Source organism: Chiloscyllium punctatum, chromosome 14, assembly GCF_047496795.1.
Source record: "Chiloscyllium punctatum isolate Juve2018m chromosome 14, sChiPun1.3, whole genome shotgun sequence".
Lineage (NCBI taxonomy): Eukaryota > Metazoa > Chordata > Chondrichthyes > Orectolobiformes > Hemiscylliidae > Chiloscyllium > Chiloscyllium punctatum.
Genome location: NC_092752.1, coordinates 42,210,787 through 42,225,585, shown reverse-complemented (window position 1 = coordinate 42,225,585; position 14,799 = coordinate 42,210,787). Strand labels below are relative to the sequence as shown.

The 14,799-nt window shown below is 40.0% G+C and overlaps 1 protein-coding gene across 1 annotated transcript in view; it reads left to right on the top strand.

Moving 5' to 3' along the window:
* rxfp1 (relaxin family peptide receptor 1) overlaps window positions 1-14,799 on the top strand; it is a 113,498-nt gene that overhangs the window by 36,408 nt on the left and 62,291 nt on the right. The window contains exons 8-10 of the mRNA XM_072584262.1: window positions 6,081-6,152; window positions 13,728-13,799; window positions 13,897-13,971. Coding sequence (XP_072440363.1) covers window positions 6,081-6,152; window positions 13,728-13,799; window positions 13,897-13,971 — 219 coding nt within the window. The remainder of the gene's footprint in view (window positions 1-6,080; window positions 6,153-13,727; window positions 13,800-13,896; window positions 13,972-14,799) is intronic.

The window sequence follows — 14,799 nt, the reverse complement described above, 5'->3', positions numbered from 1 at the left end:
ATGACTTCACCTTCTCTATATAGTATGTCCTTCAGCAATCCCAGCCATCCCCATCCATGTGCTCACCTTCCGTGTGTAATCTGATCTTTTTCAGAAATGAATCCGGTTCTCCTCCAGTTCTAGCTTGGTGCCTTCAACAAGGTTCCACATGATGGACTAATTAGTTAAGTTAGATCACATGGGATTCAGACTAAGCTTGCTAATTGTATCCATAATTGGCTTAATGGCAGAAGATAGAGTGTTGGTGAAGGGTTGCTTTTTATATTGGACACCTGTCAGTGGTGTTCCATGATTATTGATTCTGGGTCTCTTTTGTTTGTCATTTATATAAATGATTTGGATGAGAATATGACATGGTTAATAAATTTTTGGACAACACCAGAATCAGTGGCATAGTGAAAGTGAAGAAGGCTTTCTAAGATTAGAAAGGGATCTTGATTAAATGGGGTCAATGAACTGAAAAATGGCAGTTGGAGTTCAGTCTGAATAAATGCAAGGTATTACATTTTGGTCCAGCAAACAAGTGTAGGCTTGTATAATTAATGGTAAGCTTGGGTGGTCTTGTAGAACAGAAGGACCTCATGGTGCAGGTAATAATTCTTTGAAATTTGCCTCACATATAGACAAGGTGGTTAAAAAATGTTTTTGCCATGCTTTCCTTCATTGCTCAGTCCCTTTGAGTATAGGAATTGGAAAGTCATGTTGAGATTGTACTGGACATTGATGAGGCCTCTTCTGGAATACTGTGTCCGGTTCTGGTAGCCCAATTATAGGAAGGATATTCTCAAGATGGTGGGGTTCAGAGTAGAGTTACCAGGATGTTACTGGGTATAGAACGTTTGAGTTCTAAAGATAGGCTAGATAGGTTGGAAGTTCTTCCACTGGAGCGTAGGAGATTGAGAGGTAATCTGACAGAAGTTTATGAAATAATGAGAAGTAAAGACACACTTAATAGCAGCTGTCTCTTCCCTAGGGTGGGATCTTTCAAGACTAGGGGGTGCATTTTTAAGGTAAGAGGAGAGAGATTTAAAAACATGAGGCAAATTTGTTTCAAAGAGGGTGACTCGCATGTGACATGAACTTCCTGAGGAAGTGGTGAATTCAGGTATAATTACAATGTTTTAAAGGCATTTTGGATAGATACATGAATAGGAAACATTTGAAAAGGCAAGGGGCAGGCAGGCGGGACTAGTTTAATTTGGGATCATGGTCGGCATGGACTGGAGGGTCTGTTTCCGTGCTTTATGACTGTGTACCAGATCACCTAGGTTCCTCTGCACTTCGGAATTCTGCACCCATTCTCCATTTAGTAATATTCTGATTTTTCATTCTTCCTGGAAAAGTTAACAACTTCACATTTTTGCTCATTATAATTCATTTGCCAGATGTTTGGGAATGGCATTGGTGGTAGTGTACTGATGTGAACTGAGAATTGGTTGAAAGACTGGGTGTAGGAATAAAGTATGCTCTTTTTCCGAGTGGTAGCCTAGTGGGGTACTGCTTGGAACACAGCTGTTCACAATTTATATTAATGATTTAGATGATGTAATGAAATGTATATGTCCAAATTTGTAGGTGACACAAAGCTGTGATGAGGATGCGGAGATCGTTTGGTGTGATTTTGGACAAGTTTAAATGTGTGGGCAAAAGCATATGTAAAGTATAATGGGTGTAATCTGCATATATACAAGGTTATCCACTTTGGCAATAGAAACAGGAAGGCAGATTATTACCTAAAGTAGGAAGAGAGTACTAACGTGGATGATCAGCCATAATCTGATTGAATGGAGGAGCAGGTTTGAAGGGCTGAATGGTCTACTGCTTCTATTTTCTATGTTTCTGCGTTATTAATGTTCTAAGCTGCCACTGATTTTCATGCAGTCATGTTATTTTTCCTTACTTATGATGTTTTTCTGAATATTCTTAGTCTGAGGTTATTAAATGATCCTGATACATTCAGCTCGAGGGCATACTGCTTTATGGAACTATCACAAAAATCTCTTATTTTACTTAATAGAGAACAGTGATGATTAATACTTTTGTATGTTATTAATTCTAACGATTTGTCTCCCATTGTACCAAAACATGCACCTGTCTTTATGCTCTGATTAAAATTCTTCCTGCACACTGAATTTGAGTGGGTGACATAGAAAATCAAGCTTTAACCATGGTTTTAACATCTGAAAGAATAGATATGCCTGGCTCTTGTATCCAATTTAAAATGAGGGTTGTTGCCATTAACCATAATATCTGTACACCAGAAATCAACTGCAAAACCCTTGGTGACCATGCCTAATTTTTGTCACAAATGTTTGAACCCTGAAGTATGAATTGAAGGCTTTAATAACATCTTCATGTTTAGCAGATTAACCATTAATAAATGCTATATATTGTAATTAGGGTATGTTATGTTGGGATGGTGTCCCTTTTAAGAGGTGACTCATTATAGTGATTCTTCAGTCATATTTGCAGGGCTGTTCTGACTTGTATTGAGTTTTTACAGGGTGCACAGCTATGGAATGAAAGTTCACTGTTAGCTTGCAGCAAACCACAAGGTCATTTGTTCTTTAGTTTTCTCTGGAGCCTAGTAACTGCATATAACTCATAATTCCTTATATTACAACACACAAAATCCATCATTAGAGCACAAAATATCTCACATTACCCCCACAGCCCACTTCCACCTTTGCCACATGTGGATGTCGACTGTATTGAACTTAGAATCATAGAATTATGAAGAACAGAAGAGGCTCTTCAGTCCATCAATTCTGCACTTATTAAAAACTGTGCTAAATCTATACAAGTGCTACCACCCAGCACTTAGCTCATAGCCTTGAATTTATGGCATTTTAAGTGCTTAACCAAGTACATTTTAAAGGTTGCATGGTTTCCTGCCTCAACTACCCTCCCAGGCTGTGCATTTCTGATAATATGCCTTATAGAATCAATGAGCCAATCAACCCACCACTCTCAATGATTGGTAGGATTTGAACCCAGGACCTCAATGCATTACCTGGATCTCTGGATTAATAGTTTAGCGATAATACCACTGGACCATTACCTGCTGATTTATAATTATCCTCCCTGACCCCTGAATTCCAGCATTATACCTTGCCCTCCTATTCTACTCTGAACTTTCCTGATTCTACTTCCACTCCGACAAATGCTTTTGCTTTCCCTCCACAACTCCCATGAAATCTCCTGAAGGTTTGGCAGACAAGATGGCATTCCCACTAATTTTCTTACCAGCTGTGCATGCCTCCCAATCCCATTCATGCTGGTGGCTTCCAAATCAGATATCAGTTCTGCAGTGGACATGACACAGCAATAACAATGTGTGAGGTGAAACAGCACTGGACACTAAGACTGTAATCACCCAGACCTCTGCCTTTGAACAGCCCTTAGACATGACTGACCAGACCCCTGACTGTCATGTTAGCAACTCCGAGACTAACAATGTGGAATTCTGTTGAGCGCTAGGACTGGCCCTATAGGACTGACCACTGAAACTCCCAGCCCATACTGTACTGGGACAGATCCCATGACCATCAGCATTCTAGGCGGATGACTGACTGTGTCGAAACCCCTGGACTGTGTGCGGTCCGTGGTTATTATTGATGCTACCGGGACCCTTGATCAATGATGCACCCCCCTTGGCTGTACTGAGGTAAATCCCCAACCAGATTATGATATGGCCATTTGGTTGAATGAACATGAAATACGTTACACAGAAAACTAGCACATGCTGTAGGTGTTTGTGACATCTCAAAATGCCATTCACCAACATGACACCCACAACTCAGGACAGTTTCACACTGACAGACATAGCAAGGAATCTGTCTGTGTGTGTGGTTATGGACCAGGCCAGACCCCCCTCAAAACATTTCAAGAAGGTAGCCCAGATCCTAACTTTGCTAAGCAGGAGTGTAGTGGATATTCCAGGAGAGATGCAGCTGGTCCACCCACTTAGTATTAAACAAAACAGAATTTATTTACAAGATTACCGATTGAACCTCAAACAAAAGAGAACAGAATACAGAATAACTCAACATATCCGAAAACCCAACAGATTATTCCAATTTAATGATGCTGTTCCAATACTTGCAACAATCCCCATAAACACCTCTGGGCGCAAAGGAAAAGTCAAACACGGGATCTTACAGGAGAAAAGCCAGAGAGAGAGTACCAGCCTGGACCTGCTTCTTTGGGCTCAGCAACTTCAAAACGCTACTATGCTAAAACCAAACCAATTCAGAGAAAAGCTGGGCTGAGAGAACTGGTCACTCCCCTTTCATTGACCAAGTTTTTCTTTCAAAAACTTGAAAGCCTGTTGCCTGAGGCAGTATCTTTTAGCTATAATCAAACTAGCCCTAAAACCCAGAGTAAGTGACTGAAAATCAGTCGAGAGTTTGGCGCTGGAAAAGCACAGCAGGTCAGGCAGCATCCAAGGACCAGGAGAATCGACATTTCAGGCAGAAACCTTCATCAGGACTAAAACTCTTCAACTTCGGCTGTTTGGAGTCTGTGTCTTTTACAACTTCTCTGAAAAAAAAACAAGGACAACATAACCTTGTTAAAGGAGCAGCTTCATCACAACATGCTAAAGTGCAATAGTAAACGCCTTTGGCACTGGTTGAAATGACAGTGTGCTAACAGGCATGGCACAGCACGACAAGGCAAGGCATGGGTGATGCAATCATGCAAGTAGCTGCTAAATGAATGAGCCTTAAGAGAGCAAGTGAGCAGCCTTGAAGTGCAGCCTGATCCATTTCAACAACTGGGTGCCTGTCCCTGAAAAGTATTCCAGCAGCAGCCTTTCAATGCTGGTTTCTGATGCACCCTGAATGCAAGTCTGTGCTGCCAGTGTATCAGAGAGATGTTATGTTGGTCTTAATGCATTGGCAGATGAAGGATGCCAGTGTCAATAGATGGAGGATGCATATGGCTGGTGCCATGGATTATACCCTGAGCTGTTGTTGCCCAGAGTTCTGTATGGAGGTCATTCAAAGCAAGTGGTGAATTCACCAGGTACAATGAACTCTAGTTTCCTTGTCCAGTTTTCCTGACAGCTAGCTTGCATGGTGAAATAGGAGCCTGAATGTTACTAAGGAAAATTATTGCTTTAACAAAAACTTGAATGGCATTGATTCCCCTCAATTGGCATTTTGCCGCTGCCCAACGTGAATCTTGCCACACTGCTTGTTAAAAGCATAAAATATGCAACAAGATTATCTCTATCTCGAGATGGGCCTCACCCGTCATCTTGTCCAGTTCTACCATACACTTCTTCATAGCCCACAATTCTTAGACCCCAAGAGCTTTTGCTAATTAGAGAGAGAAGCTGTTGCTATATACATAGCATGTACAAATGCCTATTAGCTAACTTAACAATAGAACTGTTATGTACATCCCATTTTAGACCCACCTAAAGAAATCTCTCTAACAGTTTAATGTGTTATGATGTTGGATTGTACCACTGGACTGGAGAGAATGATTTATTTTAAGTGAAGCACTTGTCACAATCACTTTCCAATTGAAATTAAGATGTATTCTGTACTCTGCAGTTGATGCATGAGATTCTGAATGCTCCATTTTCAATAACTGGATAATCAACATATTTGACATGGAAAAAGCCCATCTTACTTTCTCTGCAGATGGCATCGTTAATCAAAACAAGGAATACCAATCAGTTCTTTTAATTCCCTTTTGGATTCCTGTACTTTGTTAGCAAACTTGTTGTGCTAATTGCAATTTGAAATTAAGTTGCTTATCCAAAAAATGCAAGCTGAATTGACTAAATATTTGGACCCTGATCTTTGTAAACTTACTGTATATTGTAATAATTTGTAGATCTTAGTGATGAGGAGAATTATCATGGGGTGGATGGTAGTATTAGGGATATGTTTTGTCAGAAATTCACACCTAGCTGCAGTAGTATTGGTACATGAATATAGACCATTAATGTAAGTGCAACATGATATTTACATCACCTGTAGATGAGAACAACAAAAGGTTATAAAAATAATGATACTGAATGATGTAAATAACATCACATTAGATTTATGTATTTTTCTTCGCAGGTTTTTGAACAACAATCGCATAACATACCTGCCACCAGGCGTGTTTGAAGATCTCCATCAAGTCAAATGGCTGTATGTGCTTTTACTTGTCTCTGCAGTATTGATGAAAGCTTTGAAGAAATGGTTTTCCTCCAATTTTCTCATTAATTGAAGTGCATTTTTCACTTAATCGTGCACATGTCATGAATCCACCAAGTCCTATCAATGGCTATTGTTCAAATACAATCACTGGATTTAATAGCCAGAAGCCAAAAGATGGTACTGAAAAAGAAAGTGCCACCTTCTATCTGACTGCAGCAGTTTACTCCACATCCCATTTAAGATTGGTTCGAATATGAAATAAGGTACAGTTACTAGGGGTACTTCCTGATGAGCATCCCCTTGACAATCTGAAGGAATATGAATTTGCAGAAGCATTGCATCCCTCCTATTTCATATATTTGATTGGAACGAAAAAACATCGTCTTCTAAGTGCATCCCCAGAAAAACTCAAGTGCTTTACAGAAGATCTGATATGGCATGTGTGACCATTTTTTCCTCTGTTTTGCTTTTGGAAATTGAATGAATGTGATAAAGGGAGAGCAATAATTATGCGTGATTTTATCTATATACAAACAGGAAATAGATGGTATGAGTAGTTTTGACAAGGAATTCATAAAATGCTTTTGAGATAGTTCCTCATAGCAGCACATTCTAGAACCAATCAAAGAGCAGACTATGCTAGATTGTGTTAATAGTTTTGTAGATTGAGTTATTGAAATCTACAGACAAAGGCCCTCCAACACATCTTATCTGTGGTGGTCAAAAACAAGTACCTAACTATCCTGATCCCATTTTTCAGCATGTAGCCCACTGCCTTGTGTGCCTATAGAGCCATAGTGACAATATTAATTAATGATCTCAGAGCAAAAACACTGCTAGGTAACAGTGACCATAGTATTATTGCATTTCATTTCCAGGTTGAAAGAGTGGATGTAAGAATAATTTTAAACTTAATAAAGGTCACCTATGTGCAGGTATGAAAGCTAAGCTAGCAGAAGTGGACTGGGATATTGTGACTTGCCGACTTTTTTTCATAAAGCAAACTCCCCCTCTGCAACCTGCAACATCCTTCCGCACTGTCCACAACTCCACTGACTTTAGTGTCATCCGCAAATTTACTAACCCATCCTTCTGGGCCCTCATCTGGGTCATTTGTGAAAATGACAAACAGCAGTGGCTGCAAAACAGATCCTTGCGGCACACCACTAGTTAACTGAATTCCAGGATGAACATTTCCCATCAACCACTACCATCGGTATTAAATTAACAGATTGCTCCCAGCTTCTTGTCCTCAGGTTGTAGAGACATTTTCATGATGCTTTTCCAAGTTCACTAGCACAAACATGTCACAATACCTTTCACAAAATTCTTCACAAGAAAGCAATTGATGACGTGAAGCTGATGCAGAGTACAGTCCTCATTGCACTGTGACACATAGTGCTGGGCATTAGAGCATTTAAATGGTCATTGGATAAACATATGAATGATAATGGAATAGTGTAGGTTAGGTGGGCTTTAGATTGGTTTCAAGGGTCATCGCAACATCGAGGGCCAAAGGGCCAGGACTGCACTATAATGTTCTAAGTTCTAAATAAGGAGTGAAATTTCACTGGAATTGACTAATATTGAAAGGACAGTGTTGAGGAGTTTGAAACTTGCTTTGTTGTTCGTATTAAAAGCTTTTTTTCTCTCTTTGTTTAAAAAATACGTTTGATCTTAAAGAATATTTGCATATTTGTGTGAATCTATTTCAGTGACTAATCAGTATGGTTACAAGCTGCAAAAAGAATCAGCACAGGGACTTAGACAAGGTCAGTCAGCTGTTCAGGGTGGTCAGAGTTAGGAAACTTTGCACATAGAGGCTGAGGGAGAGAAAGGTAGATGGCACACTGTTACTTTTTGTGCATGTGTGGAGATGTCCTGAGGGGCTGAGTAGGCTGTGCAGAAGAGATTCAGGGTTAGTCAGGGTCAGATATTAGCGCGAATGGCAATGTTTGGGGAAGATGTAGCAGGAAATGGTGGGTACTGTAGCAGAAATAGAGTGACTGTGAGATATCAACAAAAAGATGGTGGTACTTTCACTGGCAGAGTGGAGAAGGTATTTTTCATAAAACTTGTGCATTCCTTGAGGTGATTGAGACTGCACTGGCCTGGATGGTAACCCTCGTCCAGGTTGGCGTGGCTCCAGTGGCATCCTCTGGCCTGGGAGAAAAGGATGTCCTGCCTCTGCATTATCCCATCCCCATTTACAGCATCTCTATGTCCCTGCCCTCAAAGAGAGGCACCAATTTTTCATTGTCTGCCATGTCAAGGACTAATGTCAGGAACTACGCAGGGCAGCTCTGGACTGACAGCTCTTGTCAATGCCTTTTTAAGGATGGTACTGCACCATGGATTAGATTAGATTCCCTACAGTATGGAAACAGGTCCTTTAGCCCACCAAGTCCACACTGGCACTCTGAAGAGTAACCCATCCCCCTACCCTATATTTACCCTGACTTATGCACTTAACACTATGGGCAATTTAGCATGGCCAATTCACCTGACCTACACATCCTTTGGATTGTGGGAGGAAACCGGAGCACCCGGAGGAAACCCACACAGACACGGTAAGAATGTACAAACTCCACACAGACAGTTGCCTATGGTGGGAATTGATCCCAGGCCCCTGACGCTATGAAGGAAGCAGTGTTAACCACTGAGCCACCAATGCTGCCCTTAATGGTTGTTGGTTAATTTTGGGATATCCAGGAAGTGGTGAGTTGTTTCGGAAATGACACATGGTATGAAGATGCTAGAATTGGTGAGAGGACAACCTAAGTGGGGGTAGGTAATATATCAGGTGGGTTTTGTAAAATAGGGCGATAGATGTCCCCAAGCATCACGATGTGAAACCCTCTGAAAAACTTGACAAAACTGGCACTTAGAGAAAAAAGTTGAGATTCAGCCCTTGATCTATCAAGGCAGGTTCCATTCTTGGATCTGACTTGTGCAATGTTACCATTGGATGGGATAGAAGACTGGCTGGAATGTAGTGCAACCAGCAGATGTAGATGCCAATTGAGAGTAATTAATTGAAGATTCTGATGAATTGCACTTTATAGTACCATAAAACAGGCCAATTACAACAGATCAAAATTTACTTTGACTGTGCTATTGTTTGTGTCAGGCTAACTCTTATTTTTGTCTTGATTGTTACTGGTATTTTTGATAGTTCACCCCAACCCTATCTTTTTCTATAGGCCGCATTATTTCTCTTGCATGGCGTCGCCCGGGAACATAACTATGGTGTTACAGGAGAACTATCTGTATCATGCAAAGGGATAGATCTGTTAAGAATCAGTGTTTAACATTTAAAGGGGTATTTCAAAATATTCAGAATAAGTAGATTCCTACTACAAAGAAAGTTTATTTTTAAAAACTTGCCATCTGTGGTTAACTAAGGCAGTTAAAGGAGAGTATGAGCAGAAGGGAAAAGCATGTACTTATGCAAGGATGAATGGCAGGTCAGATGACTGTTCAGAATGTAAAGAATGGCAGAGAATGAATATAATGTTAATTAGGAAAATAAGTCAAAGCATGGGAGGAAGCTGGCTGGAAATATTTTAAAAAGGCAGCGAGTATTTCTATAGGTATCTAAACAGTGCAGAAGTAAATAAAGTGAGTACCCTCTTAGAGAGTGAGATGGGTGATACTAGTAGATACTAAAGAAGTAGTAGATGCAATGAATAATTATTTTACTTTTGTCTTCACTACTGTAAAGGATACAAAATAATCCCGGTAATGCCTGTAAATCAGGAGATTGCAGAAAGAAGTGCAACTGATTGAGGGAAATTAGTGCAACTACAATCACTAAGGATATAAACTGATGGAACTGTGGCTTGATCAGTCTCTGAATCCTGATCATATCTCATTCTTCTAAGCTTCAACAAGTATTGAACCAACCCACCCAACTTACCTTCCTAAGACAATTCCTTCATTCTATGAATCAGCTTAGTGAGTCTCTCTGAACTGGTCGCAAAGCACTCACTTCCCTCTTAAAGTGAGGAGGCCAACGTTGTACATAATATTCAAATTGCCAGTGCGGTGTACAATTGGAGCGAGATTTTCTGAATTTTATGCTCTTCCCCATTGCAACGAAGGGTAACATTCCATTTGTGCTCATAATTGCTGTACCTGCATGCTATCGTTTTGTAATGTGGAGACATCTAAACCCTTCTGTACTACACCATTCTGCATACTCTCTCCATTTAAATAATATTCTGGTTCTGTATTCTTTCTGCCCAAAGTACACAATCTTACATTTTCCCACAATATACTTTATCATATTCAATATTTGCCTACTCACTTAAACTGTATTATATTTCTTTGTATCCTCCTCCTATCTACCTATCTTTGTATCGTGTGTAAACCTGAAGTGCTACTTATTAACACTGCTGGTGACTCCTTCCATCACTTTGCTGATGAAAAAGAGTAGACTGACTTGGATATTTTGTCCTGTCTTTTTAATGGATAGATCCATATCTGGCAATTTTTCATTATGCCAGATAGACATCAATGTTTTAGCTGCAATTGAACACCTTGGGTGCTGCTCGTTCTCAAGCGCAAGGTGAGGAAACTGACCACAATACAGGAAGCCATTCAAAGAAGGAATGTAGTGGTAGTCAGGGACACATAGTCAAATGAATTGATCTAGTTCTCTGCAGCTGAAAGCGAAAGTTCAGAAGGCTGTGTCACCTGCCAGGTACCACAGTTCAGAGCATTTGCTTTAGGCTGCAGACGAACCTGCAGTGGGAGGGGGAGGATGCATTGGTACCTGAGATCTTCATTGGTACCAAAGATATAGCTGGAACTAGGACAAAACTTCTGCTGAGGGAGTGTGAACAGCTTGGGGCTAAATCAAAAAGGAATACTGAGGGATCAGTTAGTTCAGTTGACTGAAGATGCAGAGTGATGCCAACAGCCCAGGTTCATTTGCTGCACAAGCTGAGGTTACCGTGAATGCTGCACCTTCTCAACCTCAACCCTTTGCCTGAGGTATGCTGACTGTCAGGTTATACTTGCCACCAGTCATTTCTATCGGGACAGGGCGAGACTGTGGGGACTTTACATTTACCAGATTCAGGTATATCTTTAATCTTCTCTTCATTAGATCTTGAGGAACCATACAGCTTATAGTAAAATGCCGAGTATTCTTTGCTGCAAAAGAAAATTAGCCAGCCATTGTTTCATTTTGAAATTTGAACACCCATACAGCATATTTTTCTTGGAAGCTTCTTTAACTACACCACCATTTCTTTTGGATTTCCATTTGCTGCTAGGAAATAACACCATTTTGTTCCATGAAATTTTATAACAGATCAAAGTAGAATTGACAGCCATTATCAGAGAAGAGTTCCTTTGGTAATCCATGGCAAGTAAAAATATACCATAACTCTACCATTACTTCATCGTTGGTGTTTCGTGTGATGAACTTTTATTAACTTTGTGTGGCTATCAAAGAGAACCAACAAGTTGTAATTTCCTTTTAAAGTCTACCTAATTGTTTTGAAATAGTGCTTACCCTTCCTCTCTTCCAATACCTCTCAAATCCCTATCTCCGAAAAGTCTCAACCCCCTCCTTCAGCCTCTGATTATGCTGATCTCCCCTTTGTCCCCAAGAGTGCTCACCTTTCTGATAATGCTACCTCACCCACTGCACTATTCAACAGTGCTAATTCTTCTATCATTGATCAGACAGGAGGCATGGATTCTGGAAGGTCCGTGGGAAGTGGGTGTAGGAAAGGGTGAACACTGTCTAGAGGGTGAGCTGGGAGGAGAAGGTGAAGATCACTGCGGTGGAGGGAGGGAGTAGTGAACCTTGTCAGTGTCAGGGTAAGCGTTTTTAGGAGGGTTTGAGCATTGGTGGCTGAGTGAAAGGGGAAGGGTGAACCAGAACAAGGTTGAACACTGTTGGGAATGGGAAGTGGGGAGCATTGTTATGGTTGCAGTTGTTCTTTGGAACTCTAGCTGTTTATTTTTGCATTTTGTTGTTAAACAGGCTTTCTATCTACTGTGAAAATCTGTAAATAAACTCATGCAAAAAAAATGGTTATGAATAAGGCAAACAACTGAAGTCTTCATATTTTTGGTCATCTGATCTCACTGTCATGTGGAATTGACCAACAAGTTGAGCAGGGTGAAGAAAGCAATCGGAAATTTAAACATGCTGAGCAATCATGTATGTGTCCCTCTGGGTCCCAGAGAGAAGCAGAGACTTAACTTGAGGCATTCACCTCTTTACATTGGAAGATTTAGCCCAATGTTGCGGGTCAATGACTTTTCAACCGAACTGGGGGAGCTTAGAGACGTCCTGAAATTTTGAGCAAGGATGGGTGAGACAAAGATTGACGAAAGGCCTGTAATAAGGTGGAAAGCAAGAGAGTTTGACTAACAGACATTTGTTTGCCAGGAAGGAATAGTAATGGCAAAAAAAACAAAGAAACAAAATAAGTGCCTACAGCAAGTGTTCTACTAACTGAAAGCAAAAAATGAGAAAAAACAAAAACATGAAAAGAAAAGGTAACAAAGTAGGGAAATAGAATTTATAGTGATATAGAGGGTAAGTTAGCCATGTCAGAACCAACTCAACATAAGCCAATCTAGTCAATAGTTGAATAAAAGACCCCGCAGCAATCCATTTGACTGAGTGTAACCATGCAGCGTCAGAAGCAGGCAATCTGATCAAAGTCTCTACACTCCAAACAAGTCACTCATCAGGAGCTAGCTGATCATTACAGTCCTTATTATCCTTTGCAGTAAATACTTTTTTACTTTGATTCCATCTCACTGCCAAGATGTTACATTAGGAGGCACTTATAAGACAGCTAAGAAGACTGCAGGCTACAGGTTTAATGATAACAAATGAAGAATACATTGCAAACTACAAGGGATATTGTTTCAAAAGCACATAATTCATTCTGTAAGAAACTGCCCAGGCTGTGTTTATAAAATATCATGCATTGATCTTTTCCAGTTTGTGGAAATGCATCTGACTAAGGACCCAGAAGGAAATGTTAGTAAAAATGGGAAATGACAAACTGAGCTGACTCATCTACATCAAAATGGAGTTCTAATATACTCAGTACATTTATTTTCAAGTGCTATTGTTTTTTTCCTTTTTATAAAGGCAAAGGATAGACGAGAGATAAGGCAAGTCAGTATCTGATGTGGAGGTGCTGGTGTTGGACAGGGGTGGACAAAGTTGAAAATCACATGACACCAGGTTATAGTCCAACAGGTTTATTTGAAAGTTCAAGCTTTTGGGGTGCTGCAACTAGCTAGCAACCTGACAAAAGAGCATTGCTCTGAAAGCTTGTACTTTCAAATAAATCTGTTGGACTATAACCTGGTGTTGTGTGACTTTCAACTTCATCTCAGTATAGTTACGCCTAAAATAATACTCTGTGTGATAGTTGTTGGTTCCTGTATAGCTTATTCCAATCATATTATTTCAGACTGCTAGTCCTGTTCTTAATCTCATAAATTTCATATGTACATATATATATTTTTGCAGATACCTAGTCCATTGTGTAGAAATAATCTTTCTCCAATTCACTCTTTCAGAATTCTTGAAAACAATAGAATTCAAAAGATTTCTCCCCAAACCTTCCTGGGACTGAAGGCAGTCATTCTCCTGTAAGTTCTGGCGTCACCTGTACTGATTCAAGTAATTTAATCAATGCTGCACCTTTTATTGGGTGTAAATTGATTGTTTATGGCTTTATTTTTCTAGAGTGCTGCTGAACAATTCCTTCCATCAGCTGCCTGATAAGCCTATCTGTCAAGAAATGCCCAATTTGAGCTGGCTGTAAGTATCTCACTTCTAAATCAGAACTCCAGTGAAGCTTCAATCCATTTAGTACCAATCCATCATTTAAAAACATCCGGAAAAAAATCAAAAATGAAATTAAAATGTATTATAGAAAAAGTGACTGTCTTCCTTAATAGTCCTCACTTTAGTTTTAGTTACAAAATTATGAATATATTCTGCACAGAAACACTGTATTATGATTTTGTAACTGAGTTAGGGGATGCCCAGAATCTTATACTGCAGCATGAGTGGAAGGCGAGGAAAGCAGGTGCACTTGTGCGGGAGGCAAAATGTCAGCTTCTCAATGGGGCAAGAAAGTAGCAATTAAGGTTAGAGTGCATTGACAGCAGATCAAAATTCCCAGCAAGAAGCATTTGGAACAGGTGAGGAAGTTTTTCTGGTAGACTTGAATTGTACATGAGTAATTATTCACTTTATCAATGTCCAATGTACAGCAGATCTGAACAAACCAAAACCCTTCTGACCCATGCTTGAGCTAATTTCTCTGCTAGTCAATCAAAATGGCATCTTCAGGATGTCAATAGCTTGTTCTATTCTTCCTAAATTTTCATTCTAGAACTATGTACTGATGTTAATTCTTAAAATTAATCAGAAAAGATGGGATTCTGTGTAAGGTTTTGTGATTCAGTGTGAAAGCCCTTCTCTAAACTGTGGAATCAACTTTATGGACAGCAGGAATCAGCACGGACCAGGATTGTCAGCTGATTGGTCCCTCTTTCCCCCCCATGCTGCAGAAAGCCAACCAAAGCTAAGAGAGAGTTTAATCAGATGACCTCACAACAGGGGCAACATGACCAGCAAGAG